This window comes from Colius striatus, chromosome 11, assembly GCF_028858725.1.
Source record: "Colius striatus isolate bColStr4 chromosome 11, bColStr4.1.hap1, whole genome shotgun sequence".
Classification (NCBI taxonomy): domain Eukaryota; kingdom Metazoa; phylum Chordata; class Aves; order Coliiformes; family Coliidae; genus Colius; species Colius striatus.
The window spans coordinates 26093527-26106721 of NC_084769.1; the positions used below are offsets into that span (position 1 = coordinate 26093527).

Consider the following 13195-nt stretch of genomic DNA (forward strand, 5'->3'; position numbering starts at 1 on the left):
TTAAAGCTTTTCAGCTTCAAAGGTGAGGGAAAATGAGCTCAAAGACAAATATCTGTCCCATGTATTTCTCTAAGATCAGCTGCAGTTATAGCTATCCTGATTCCAGCATAACTTGGAAATAATTTAATTTAGTAGAATTGTCATTGAGTTTATACAAAGTTTATATATTTTGTTGTCTATGAAAATTTTGGTGATGAAGATCTGATCTTATAAGGCTTTTTATATCATTAGAATTAAAAGTATGCATCTGAAATGTCATGTTCCAGAAATAACCTTCCTGGCTATGAATGACAGCAGACAAGTGTTCCAGACCTGCCATGTAATTGATACCTTAGCAGTTGATTCCCTTAAAAAGTCATCAGTGCTTAGCTGATACCATACGCATTTTATCAGAGCTATTCTTGGAGCTTCTCAATTTATCTCTCAGTAGCATAACCTTGAACACTCCCAACAGAAAGGACTTTTTAAGTTAAGCCCATGTATTCATGCACTTTTCAAATCTTAGTTTATATAGACTTTAACAGTAAATATACTGGAAAAGCTTTTTGAAGAGTGTTGTCAAGACAGCTTTTTGAAGAGTGTTGTCAAGACTTACTCCCAGAAATTTAAGACATAATCTTGCCAGAAAACATCACTGCTCCATGGCTATACTCTGAAGCCTATACCCCCCATGAGCAAATGTATAAATAAAAGATAATATCAGGATTAATAATTAACTGATAAAATACTTTTTATATCCACAGAAACATACTACTAACCTGATCACTCAAAGTGCCTGTAAGAGTGGGCTAAGCCCAACGAAATCTTCTTAAACGACGTCCTTATCCAGAGTAAGATTTTTTTAGACAATCCCAGCATGAGAATCGTAGAGCCTCTAATCCTAAAAAACAAAACTACACAGTCTTGACAGTGTAGTTTTGTTTTTTTGCAATCCCTACACCCGAGGCGAGGCGGGGAATGCACGACTGCTCAGAAGCGCTAACATAGTTGTTTTGCTTTATATACCCCAGCTCTGCTGACAGGTCTGCCTCATAAAGTCAGTGCAAGTTCTGATTGGTTTCCTAAAAGAAAGTATCTTGTGAGAGAGATCCACTCTTTGTAACCATACACCACCTGTTGGTTTGACTGACAATGCTAATTTTGGAAGCACAGGAGGAATTCACTGAGGAAACAGTATCTGTTCTGAAGACTTTGGTTTATAGTTAACTTTAATTTATAATAAGCCACAGATGAGTTTCCTAAGTCGTAAGAATAAGATGAAGAAAGTAATGAAGTGTTTAGAGCAGAGGATACGGACAAGTCATAAGTAGTCATATCAGTGAAATTTAGTCTTACTTTCTTTCATTAAAAAACATGCAAGGAGCTACCAAATGCATCTGTCAATCAGCAGACTAAATAAGTAAGCTGAACTCAGACATGTGGCTGCACACTATTAGAATACACTATTTAAGTTACTTTTCTCTGTAACTTTGAATCCTAAAGTTGCATTTGATAATATGTAGATTTGGCATTGGTTTTCTTTTTCTTCTTTCCTTGAAAATTTTTATGTGGGATGTTCCAAGTACTTAAGCTTTAAGCTTACGAAGTGCAGAAATCTAATTTTTTTGTGAAAGGAAATTACCATAGGCAAGTATTATAATTTCTTAAAAAAGTAGATTTAGAGCCTAATTGATCTTTTCTAGATCTGTGGAGGCCTTGTGCAGATCACAGTTCCTCATCCATGGAACAATGTATTAGTTTGTGAACTCGCACTAGCCTAGCTTCATTACTCTATTGTACCACTAGATTGGTTGCTTCTGGAACAGATAAGAGTTAGAGGACTACCCTCAGCTGTAGCTGGAATGTGAGGTGTTATACCATAAGACATCTGCCATCGTTGCCTTCTTATTGAAAAATCCTTTTCCTTCCCTATGACACAGAATGTACATAATGCATATCTAGGAAGCTCTTTAAGTATATAGCTGGCTCATAAAACTACTTAAGTGGTTAAAGTTAAGCACGTGCTCAGCTGGTTTGGTAAATGGAGGACTTAGGTCTGCTGTTACCAAGATCCACATTGAAAAGAATCTGCCAGATGATACCTAGAGAAGTAAATATGAGCTGGACCTTTGTTCTATGAGCTGCACTTCTGTTTGAAAAGAACGTGAAAAAAACCCTCCAGCAGGAGCCCAAGAAAATGCCAGAGGGAGAGAATACCATCAGTATGACTCCTGGAAAGGGGTATTATACTATAGTTTACATATATTAAAAAAAACAAGAAAGGACATATTGCTGTATCCTGAAAAAATAAATGTAGAAATTTGATCTCCCCATTAATTTATCCAGTCAATAAGGTTGTCAACTTTATGGCTACTTTTGGCATGCAGCAGTAACTGCAGCAAAAGAAACTGAAGGAAGCCTCCTACACTGGTACTATCTGCACTTTCAGAGGCTGAACGTCAGACCACTTTATTTTTTATTGCAAATAGATGTCAGGGAGCCTAATCTCTCTGTATATGACTTAGTATGATAAGAAGTTCAACTCTATGCATTAGTGGAGAGGACATAAAATACTAAAGAAATCTGTGTTTGATTTCTGATTCTAAATAGAGACTTGCAAAATTAGCAGATAGAAGTTTTTCTCTAGTTGAACATTTAAATACTCAGTGAAAAATCAAACTTGGAGAGAGAACAGAGGCTAGTATCTGCAAACTTCTTAAAGACAGCCAGCTTAATGATGATGTCTAAGTCAAATAAGCAAAACAAACATGTAACTTTTGAAGTTATGAGATGGTTGGAAGATTTCCTATTTCAATCAAGTGAATAACTGATCACAACAATAGGTACAAGGAAAAATGCTGCATGCAAAAAAATAAACCAAATAACTATATTTTAAAAAGAAATTCCTTCCTGGTTTTTTCCCCTTAAGTTTTAAATTTGCTTTTGATTGCTATTAAATCTATTTCCATTCAAATGCAAGTTTGTAACTTTTCAAGTTTTTACTTTTGCTGTGGAATTCAGAAATGAAATTGAATCATGAAATATTTCTCCCATATTCTCAAGGAAACACTAATTACTTATATCAAGTCCCTTCTCTTAAGAAAATGACTATCAGCCCAGTGAGATTTTTGCATATTTAGTATCACATGAGGTATCCATAAAAAAAGAGCTGTGAGATGACTTGAGTCTTATTATTATATAGCAAAGACATTGCTGGTAAAAATGATATTTTTTCTTTGCTCCTGGACTAAACAAAAGTTAGATCCAGATAACGAGACATACAAATTGAGGATTGTTATGAAAATTTCAGCATTTGCTTCAGTCTGCTACTATGTTAATTATAAACTATGTATTGTCGATGTTAGTCTATGTATTGCACTGTATGTAGTGTTCAACACAATGAAACACTATGGTGCGGATATTAGTAATCTCTTTGTATGTGATTAACTTTGATTAATTCTAATAATCCTATTGACTTGATCAATGCAGTTGCATGAAAGGAACAATTACTTTAGTAGGCCCACATGAAGATGCCTTAAAAGCTGAAAATCCTAGTCAGGGCTTAAGAAAAATTAATTATTTCTTGAAAATTCAAAAAAGTTTAAAACTTCCACTTGGGCAAGTTTTCACTGTGCTTTTTTGTTTAAATCTCTAACTTTCTTTTTCTTCATTATTTGTTAAACAGCAGTTGTGTACTATGTGCTGTAAGGTCACAGCCAATATAGCATAAACCTTGCATTCTTTCTGATCCCTTAATCTAACTAGAGATACTAATTTGAAAACTGCATAAAAAGAATCAATATCTTTTCCATTTCCTTCTCTACTTCCATTTTCTCTCACTTCCCTCTTCTTTCTCCTGTTTTGTCCTATATGATGTCTGTTCTATCTCCTTTTATGTATTATTTTCATTTTACTCTGTCCTCCAAATAAACATGAAGAATCAAGGGAGTCAGGAAATAAATAATTTGGTCACTTTAAATGAAACTTCCCACTGTCATAAAAGATGCTGTCATAAATCTTTACAGAACTGACAAAACTCAACACTTGATCTAGGGTGACGTGCTTCTGCAGGGGGGTTGGACTAGACGATCTCTAAAGGTCCCTTCCAATCCCTACCATTCTGTGATTCTATGATTATGTCCTTGCTGAATTTCCATTTTCTTGAAGTCTGCTTTTGAAAAAAAAAAATTGCTTTCCCTCCCCCCAAACAGATTTTTAAACTTAAAAATAACTAACATATTATTTTTGTAACTTTTAAACCATTCGATTCTAACCTAAAATCAAAAGTACATTTCCATCAACTTCATGAACTCCCCTTCCCTGTAAATGCTGGCTGCTGAGAACTGCAGCATTTTCAGATTCTAATGTTTCAGCTGGGCTATTGTGACTGATTATGCAAGACATATTAATCTTTCAGAGGCAAACTGAAACTTGCTTGCAGAAAATTATTTTATTTGTTACAGAAGAAACTGCCAGTTGCTCTCAATGTTGAAGAGATAACTAACCCACTAGGCAATTTTTGAAACCACTTTAGCTATTTCATATGTGAACAACTTAGTAGCAAAACTGACTAAGTTTGAATGGGTATGGACTAGTTACTGAGGTCCACATTCACTAATTTCATGTTAATAGTTGTCACTCATATAATCTCCTTGGAAACGTCTAGGGAGGAGATTTACAGTCATCTTTTTCCCAGGTTTTCCTTGTATATTCTTTCTTCATATATCATTCCCACATATTTACATATGGAGAACAAGGAAGTAATGAAAAAAATACTTAGCGTCTCACCTTAAAAAGCAGGAACCTGATAAAAAAATCTATACCCAAAGATATATTTACTAAATGTTCTACTTCCTTCCACAAAACAATAATTAATATAACACTAGGAACAAATTTTAACTAACACTGAGATATTCCTTAGGATTTAATACCTATATATCCCTGCCAATCTTGCATTTTAATAAATTGGTATCTATGATTTACATAGATGAATGAAAAGAAAATAAAAATAATAAAAAAACTCCACACACTTTCAGAATGGATCATTCCCTAGGAACTCTTGGAGCAATAACTGTGTTCCTCATTGGCAAAAGAAAGTTGCTGAGTTTTTTGTTTATCCATTTGCAGACACTATGTTCAAATATTTTCTTAGAAAACCATAGGTAAGAACAGATATGCAGATTTCTGGTTTGCCTCATGTATTATTTAGAAAAGTTTAACACCTTTTTTTAGGCCTTTTTTCCCCGAATTAATGCTATAAAAAAGCCCACCTCAAATATTAAAGCTCAAGTTGTTCTTACAGGCTGACAATCGAGGAAAAGCAAGGATACAATGCCTTAAATGTGCTGAGGAAACAAGATCAGCAGGAACCGAATTATACACTTTCATTTTTACAGAATGGATTTTTAATAGGAAATCTTATATGCCATACTTATGCATTCTAGCTGATGAAAGAACATCTATTTTAGGCTTTTTTTTTTAAATTCGGGGGTGTGTCTGATGTGTATTTTGTCAGTTCTCTGAATGTGACTGCAGTTAGAAACACATTTTTTTGTGAAATCTTTAAACTTAAACTTGTGAAAAGAAGAGCCTTAGTCAGTAGGAAGGTATTTGTATGGGATGCACAAGATGTTTGATTTTTGTCTCCATTCCGTTTTGGAAAAAACTGTTATGAGAGATACAGAGTAAATAAGCAGAGTAAGAACCTCAGTCCTCAGGTGCTATATTTATATGCACATATACAGAGTCTTATGACTCTTCTTTAGGCAGGATGCCACTGACTTTTCCATAATGTCAAGCAAGTGATTTATATGATCAGGTGAAGACATGTACACGATATTTTTTTGAGCTCATTTCCTCTCTGTGCCTGTATTTTAATTTGGAGATAAATTTAAGTTTTGACTGGCTACTGTGCATCTTGTTGGGAGACAAACATTTAATGTTTTGGTAGTAAGATTCAAGCAACTCTCAAAAACATTATTTCAGTCCCAATTTACATATACCTGGATGAATTGCAAAGATAGTGCACTGCTTAAACCCCTATCTGCTCTCTGTTAGAAGTGTGAGTGCAATACTGTGGCATATAAACCTAAGGCAAATCTAGTTAAGGTTTGTATAAATAATGGCAAAATGTGGCACAATAGGCAGCTGCACAATACACATATCCTTGTGTAAAGATTGTCCTACAATCTAAAAGTTTCAGTTCACATTTTCTTTACACCCTGAATGGATTCTGTGGGTCTTGAGGGAATTCTGTCATTGGGGAGTACTTGGCCAAAGTTAACTCTGTGTTTTGAAACTACCATGGCTATCATTTCATAGTCCACTTCTTTGGACTGTAATGACATGCATCAACTAGAAATGGACTGCTTTGTTACACTAATCCATTCTGAAAGCAGAAGCAATATAATGGAAAACTTCTCCATTATATTGCCTTAAAGAGACTCTCTTTTCCCAAAAGACATTCTTGGTACTAAGCATGCATTAGACAACATTTATAATTATTTACCACTCCTTTTGATGCCCAGTCTCCTCAAAATCAAAAGATCTTAAAGCTGTTAAAAATAACTCAATTAACACTGTAATTAAGTGTCCTGGTTTAGGCCCATCTAGGGACAAAAGACCATTATCAGCCTTTGGAATTCCCAAAGGACAGGGAGGGCTCAACTGCCACTGATGGTCCCAGGCAAAACAGACCAAGCTACTCAGCTTGGGGGAGAAGACAAAACTTATTTTAAACCACCTCCAATCAAAACATAACAAGCAGAAATAACCAACAGAAAAACATTACAGAGTAGGGTGAATGATGAAAGTTGCAACCAGTCCTTTAAAGATCCCTTTTCCCCCACTCCACCCCTCTTGCCAGGCTCAGAGCCCTGACCCTGGTGTTGTTACCACCTCCCACCATAAGCAGAACAGGGGTAGGGAATGGGGGCTGCAGTCAGTCTCCTCTTGATGTCTTGCCACTTATAGCACTCCTGAGAAGTGCTCCTTGCCAGTCCTCCCTTGCTCCAGCTGGGGGTCCCCCACACACCAGCCAACCCTACACAAGCCAATGCAATTCCACCTCATTTCCTTCGGGTTGGAGTCCAAACTGCTCACTCCCTCTAAGCTGGGTTCTACAACTTTCACCCCCTTTGTCACAGGGTCACTATCTCTCATGCCCTCTGGCACAGGGTTTCTACCTCTTGATGTGGGCTGTAAAGGTGTCTCTGGTCAGGCATGGCTCTTCCTTTCTTTCTTGACTGCAGAGTTCTGCATTGTCACCTCTACCTTGCCCTACCCTTCCACCTCTTCCTAAGCACTTCAATTTTCCCTTCTTAAATAGTGATGGCAGCGGCTGGTGCCAGGCAGGAGGTGGGTCCAACCCCAGAGCCAGGGAAAAGGCTGAGAACTGTTTATAGGGGCAGCACTGTAGCCCCCTCCCCCTGTTACCAGGCAAAACCATCTCCTCACAAACCTATGACATTGACAAATCAGAGAATTCTGTATTTATAAATAATACTTTTTCCAAGTCCTTGGTTGTGTCTGAATTCTGTGTATAACACAGTGGGAACAGCTATTGATGGAATTTATGGCATTGATGGAATTTCTAGAAGAATAAAATGACAGATACTGATAAATCACAAAGAAGTTCTGTAACTCTAAGGGCTACTGTCTCTTTTTTTCCATCTTCACCTTCTCTTAGATCAGTCCAACAAACAAGGACAAAACTTCAAGAAACTAGAAATCACTGTCTAATAAAATGCTGTGCACAAATAGATTTGATTAATGATTTATTTATAAAGAAACTAAATACAAATTGTAACCTAAAATATAAATTGAATAGCACTCAAAATTTCATCTTGTCACCCGTGGCTGATATCTACTAACGGACACAGCAAACAATCTGAACACCTTCATGAATCGGGCATCTTGCAGTTCAGTCCATCTTGTGATCCCCAGCAGCAGGCAGGCAGAACAGGATCATGCTCCAAATTGAAGTTAATCTCTTGTGGCCTCTCAAGTTCAAGATATACTCCTTGAATCCAGAGTTTCTCTTTAAATCTGTTTGTAAAAGGTCAGTTAATACTCCCTATGTTTCTAATGAATGCAGCAGCTTTTCCTTTTGTAAGCAACACTGGTAATTTGCATTGACTGTACTCTTCAGTCTTGAGAATATATGAGATCATAGATCAAATAAAGAATGAATCCAGACAGAACATAAAATATCCTAAAATTCATCTTACTGAAAATAGCTTATAACCAGAGCACTTTAGTGATATACAATAGAAGATATGAAAAATTAGAACAAATTTGACCTTCTGTATGATCTACAAATTTTAATCGTACTGAATTCTTTATATATCTTAAGTAAAATTAAGAAGACCTTTATTTGTTTTTTTCTTTTTTGCTTTGGAATATCTTCAATATTAGAGTAATACAAAAAAGCATGAGCAAAATATGTGTGATCAATGCTTGATCAGCTGGACATAAAGGGAATTGTGCAAGCAGCTTATAATGAAATGCAAATAGTTTTTGAATCAACATATGCAATCATTTTCCTTTCCTTTTACTCATTGCTCTATGTTTAGATAGACAAACCTCAGAAATTTAAAGACAAAATAGCATTGTTCTTTATTTTTTGAATGACTTCTTGTTATAGAATTTACTGTGTATGAAAAGATCATAAAACATTCATATACTTTTCAGCAAAAAATGCATTTTTTATGTTACTAGTGTAGACAACATTTCTGAGCAGACTCTGGAAGACTAGACTGAAAACAATTGCATACATTCTCAGTCATTTTCCTATAGATTCTCAATAATTTTCTCAAATTACATTTATCGTCACTTCTTTAAAGTCATGAGATTCCCAGAGCCATTTTTCCATTACATTGCTCCACGTGCCTTTTAGAAAGAAAGCTATTTTACTGCTTTTGAGTGTTAAGCAGACTTACCAAGTTGAGTTGCTTAATAAACTTTATCAATAGAATGGTTTCTATTGAAAACATCTAACAGCAAGCCTTATTTCTATGTGCACAGTTTCTTCCTGTCTCCCACCTTCATCATTTCAGATTATCTGATATTTCACAGTGAACTAATAGTAATCCAGATTAGTAATAGTCACGGGGTATAAACACTTGTCCCTGAATGCATCACTCAAATGATAGTCAGTTCTAGCACCATACAGTAGGATATTAGAGCCTAAATTTAAGAAGCAAGAATTAATCTTGTACAAGAAGTCACAGCAATGACTATTGACTTCATGTGTCTCTAATGTTCTGAAATTGCACAGAGGGAAGTTTTGTTGTCATTAGTGAATTAACGAACAATGACCGTTTCTGTGCTGTTAGGACTGCTAGTTATTCTTCTAAACAAGATGTTTACCTAGTAGAAAATGTTATTCGTGTATCATGTTATTGAAACTTCATTTTCAGGTAGATGTACCAGTTTGAACTTCTGGGATACTTTGTATCTTTCAGCTATTCAATCTTACATTAATATCTAGATTAAGATGGCAAGATTTAAAAAAAAAAAAATCACTAAACTAAATATCTTATTGCACAGATTCCATTTTGTATTGTATTTTTAAGTCTGTCATCTAATAAGACTGCATATCTTCTGATGAAGAATTAAGTGTAAAAGGCAGTCACACATTATGCACTTCATTTATATTCTGCAAAAATTCATGGGATTAGGAAGAGTGTTTGATGTGTACTTTTAAAATCAAGTTTCTTATAGCTATTAGAGTATTACAAGGTGTAGCACAGAGTAAGCTGCAAGTTACCTTACTGGGAGATGTTTAGTCACTGGCCTTTGATCTTGCGCACAATGTGTGTCATGGGCTTGTACTAGCTCAGTTCTGGCGACATTCACTTCTGAAAAGTATCCGTCTCTCCATTCTGATTTAGCCTGAGTTAAAGTGGAAATTCTGGGCTGTTTTTTTTTCTCTGAAACAAAAGATATGCATTACTAAGTAGAAACAAGGTGCTCATTGACTATGGCAATAATGTGCTTAAAAGCATGCAGCTTGCAGGATGAGTCACCTATCACTGTTACGAAACCAGAACAGTGTGCCTTTCCAGTTTCATTGCTGGCAATACAGGTATATTTCCCAGTATCAGCAAGGACTACATTTCGTTTTAAAAGATAATAGGTATCTCCTAACTTCTCAATCTGTAAAACAATAGAATGCATATAGGAGATTATTAGTAATATAAAGCAAAATATATTATATTTCTATCAAGAAATATTTCAAGAATATCAAAACATACACAGATATCTCCAGATACCACTTGGACATCATCCTTTGTCCAGCAGACATGTGGTTTGGGCTTTCCATGTATAATGCAACGCAGAATTAAATCTTCTCCTTCTTGTAGAGTTATATGTCCAAATTTTTGCACGAAGTTTGGCTGTTTTCCTTGTACTGAAAAAAAAAAAGATTATTCACTGTATTTTAAAATGCACAACTAAAGGAACTAAAGGAAAAATCCATTTTTATAATTTTAAAGATCACCACATTGCATGAGCTTTTATTGATGCCTGGAACTCAGGATAACTTATTTGCAAGAGATTTAGTAGACAGATATAGTTTACATACATTATATAAAGTTTGTTGAAACACATGGATCTTATGCATTTCATGCATTAGCATAGTGATATTAGTTCTATGGTAGTGCTAAAGAACTATGTTCTTTGTTTAGGTAGTTGGAAAGTCTACATGGATTATTGTTGTCCAGTGAAGGTAGAAGAGTAAATATTCCACACATTTAAAGTGACAAAGTCAAGAAAGCAAACTTTTGCATTTAGTGATTTGTAGTACATCATGTTATTTCTTTACTTTTCTCCCCCCTATTCTTCTAGAAAAAAAAAGAAAAAATGAAAAAGAATTGCTCTACATTTGCAACAGTGATGAAGGGCAGGATGTGGCATCTATGCCACCTCGATCAAAATAATTACTTTGTCCATTATTAATACAGAAATCATGTTCTACCAGATCATACAGTGCAAATTTGATTCAGATCAAGTATGGGCAAATAATTGCATTTCTATTGCAATAACTAGGGCACATGAGATTGAGTTTGTGCTGGCTTTACACCAAATGTGTGTCAGTACAAGGGCTGGCTAATACAAATCAATCCATTAACATTTTTTGAAGAAACTTCAATCATCAGCCTCTGTTGGTACTAAATCAAAGCATTGCTTTGTGGGACATAATGAGCTGTAAAACTGTATTAACAGGATTTACTGGATCACTATACTGCTACCTGAGGTTCCACTTTCCATCTCCGGGGCCACAGTAGAAAACAAGACAACCTCAGAACTCAGACTAAGTACTCTTGACACAGCAGCATACGTTAACACACAAAAGCACACACAGACATATGCTAAAAGAGAAATTAACATTTCCATCACATAAAGACTCTTCACTTTTCTCTTTCCTCTTCACTATAAATTGTACTATGTGTCTAGAATATTTAACAAAAGTTATCACCAGCCTTCTCAGAAAAAGAAAGTTGCTAAAATGCATGATAACAATTTGAAACTGCTCTCAACTATGCCAGCATTGCTTCACTGTTTTAGGATGCAAGTTTTTTCTTCATGCTATCAAGAAGCAAAAATCAGCATATCTCACAAAGGTGACCAACAAATTTTGCCAAATGTGAAACTGCCAGCAGGGTGAGGCAGACATTGTCATCCACTGTATTAGTAAATGGATTGCTTAGAATTGATAAATTGAGGCTCTTACTCGCAAAAAGCTTTCAAGCTTCGCTGCTTTTACATTCATCCCAGGTTCTGTAGGACTGAGGTCACAATATAGAGCAGAAGTATATGAGTTTTACTCTCTCATACTCTTGCTAACCTAAGATCTGTCTTAACCAGTCCAAGCAGCTCAGACATCTCAGTTCTTAGCTGTCAAAAGTTAGCATGCTGAAGCTGCCACCATCATCGTATTGCTTCACCTGAAGCACAGGAATTTGAAATCTGCAGTTTCCCTTCAAGCAAGATAACCAAGCTTACACATGTGCCTCCTCTTTGCTGGCAGGTGGCAAGAAATCATAATCAGTACATGATTAGATAGTATTCCAGTGGAAAACATGAAGTGGACATCAGCCACTCCTTGCAATATTTTTGGTTGGATTCCATTACTTGTGCAGTTTGTGTTACCTTGTGAAGTCAGGCTGCATCTCATGCCAGGATAGTTTTTACCATCAGGGGATTGGATTATCTTTCTTATGAGGAAAGGCTGCAGAATCTGGGGCTCTCTTCAGCCTGGAGAAGAGGAGACTGAGGGAGGACTTCATTAATGCTTAAAAGTATTTGAAAGTATGTCAGGAGGATGGAGAAACACTTTTTTCCTGTAGTATCCATTGACAGGGCTAGGAGTAATAGAAAAAAACTAAAGCACAAAAAGTTCCACTTAAACTTAAGGAAAAACTTCTTTACTGGGAGATTGAGGGAGCCCTGGCACAGGCTGCTGAGGGAGGGTGTGGAGTCTCCTTCTCTGGAGGTTTTCAAAACCCTCCTTGATGCATTGCTGAGGGATCTGATCTAGGTGGACCTGCTTGAGCAGAGGGATTGGACTAGATGATCTTTAGAGGTCCCTTCCAACCCCTACCATTAGAAAAACCTCAAACAAACAAACAAAAAACAACAAAAAAACCCCAACTTTTCAATTAAACATTATTTCTTGTCTGGATGTCCTATGAACCACAAAGGTTGGAAGGAATATGTCTTTTTTTTTTGCATTATGAAGGGGAAAAAAATCAGGTAGTCAATGGTACTAAAATCCTACTCTGATGGCTTCTTCGGACAAGAAGTTTGTCAAGGATTAAATATTACAGAAATTACTTATGGGAACAAGTAGAGTTCTACTGCAAACTGGGGAACCAGCAAGGAATACTAAGTGATTTGGAGCAATGTAACAATTGCAGGTGTCACCTGTACCTGGCATTATCATACAGCTTTCACTCCTACCCCAAGTCTTTCTCATATACAATTAGTACTAGGTCAAGCTAAATTGTTTCCAGCAGATATTTTTTATTACTTTGCTTCACAGATATACTATATACTTTGAGGACATAGTTTCCAATCTCTGATGTCTTGAAATGTGAGACTAGCAAGTTTGTCAGCTTCCCATTATCTTGAGTAAAAATTTAGATTAGACTAAAATTCAAATCACGCTGCTCAGTCTTTGGATTCACTCAAAATTGCTCTGAAGTAAGACACT

At 35.9% G+C, this 13195-nt stretch overlaps 1 protein-coding gene across 1 annotated transcript in view; it reads right to left on the reverse strand.

Annotated features, from left to right (window-relative positions):
- Nucleotides 1-7900: 7900 nt before the first annotated feature.
- The window catches only part of CCDC141 (coiled-coil domain containing 141), a 79937-nt gene continuing 74642 nt past the window's right edge, over nt 7901-13195 (reverse strand). The window contains 5 exon segments of the mRNA XM_062004898.1: nt 7901-7933; nt 7935-8025; nt 9749-9911; nt 10008-10137; nt 10236-10390. Of these exon segments, the coding sequence (XP_061860882.1) occupies nt 7901-7933; nt 7935-8025; nt 9749-9911; nt 10008-10137; nt 10236-10390 (572 nt within the window).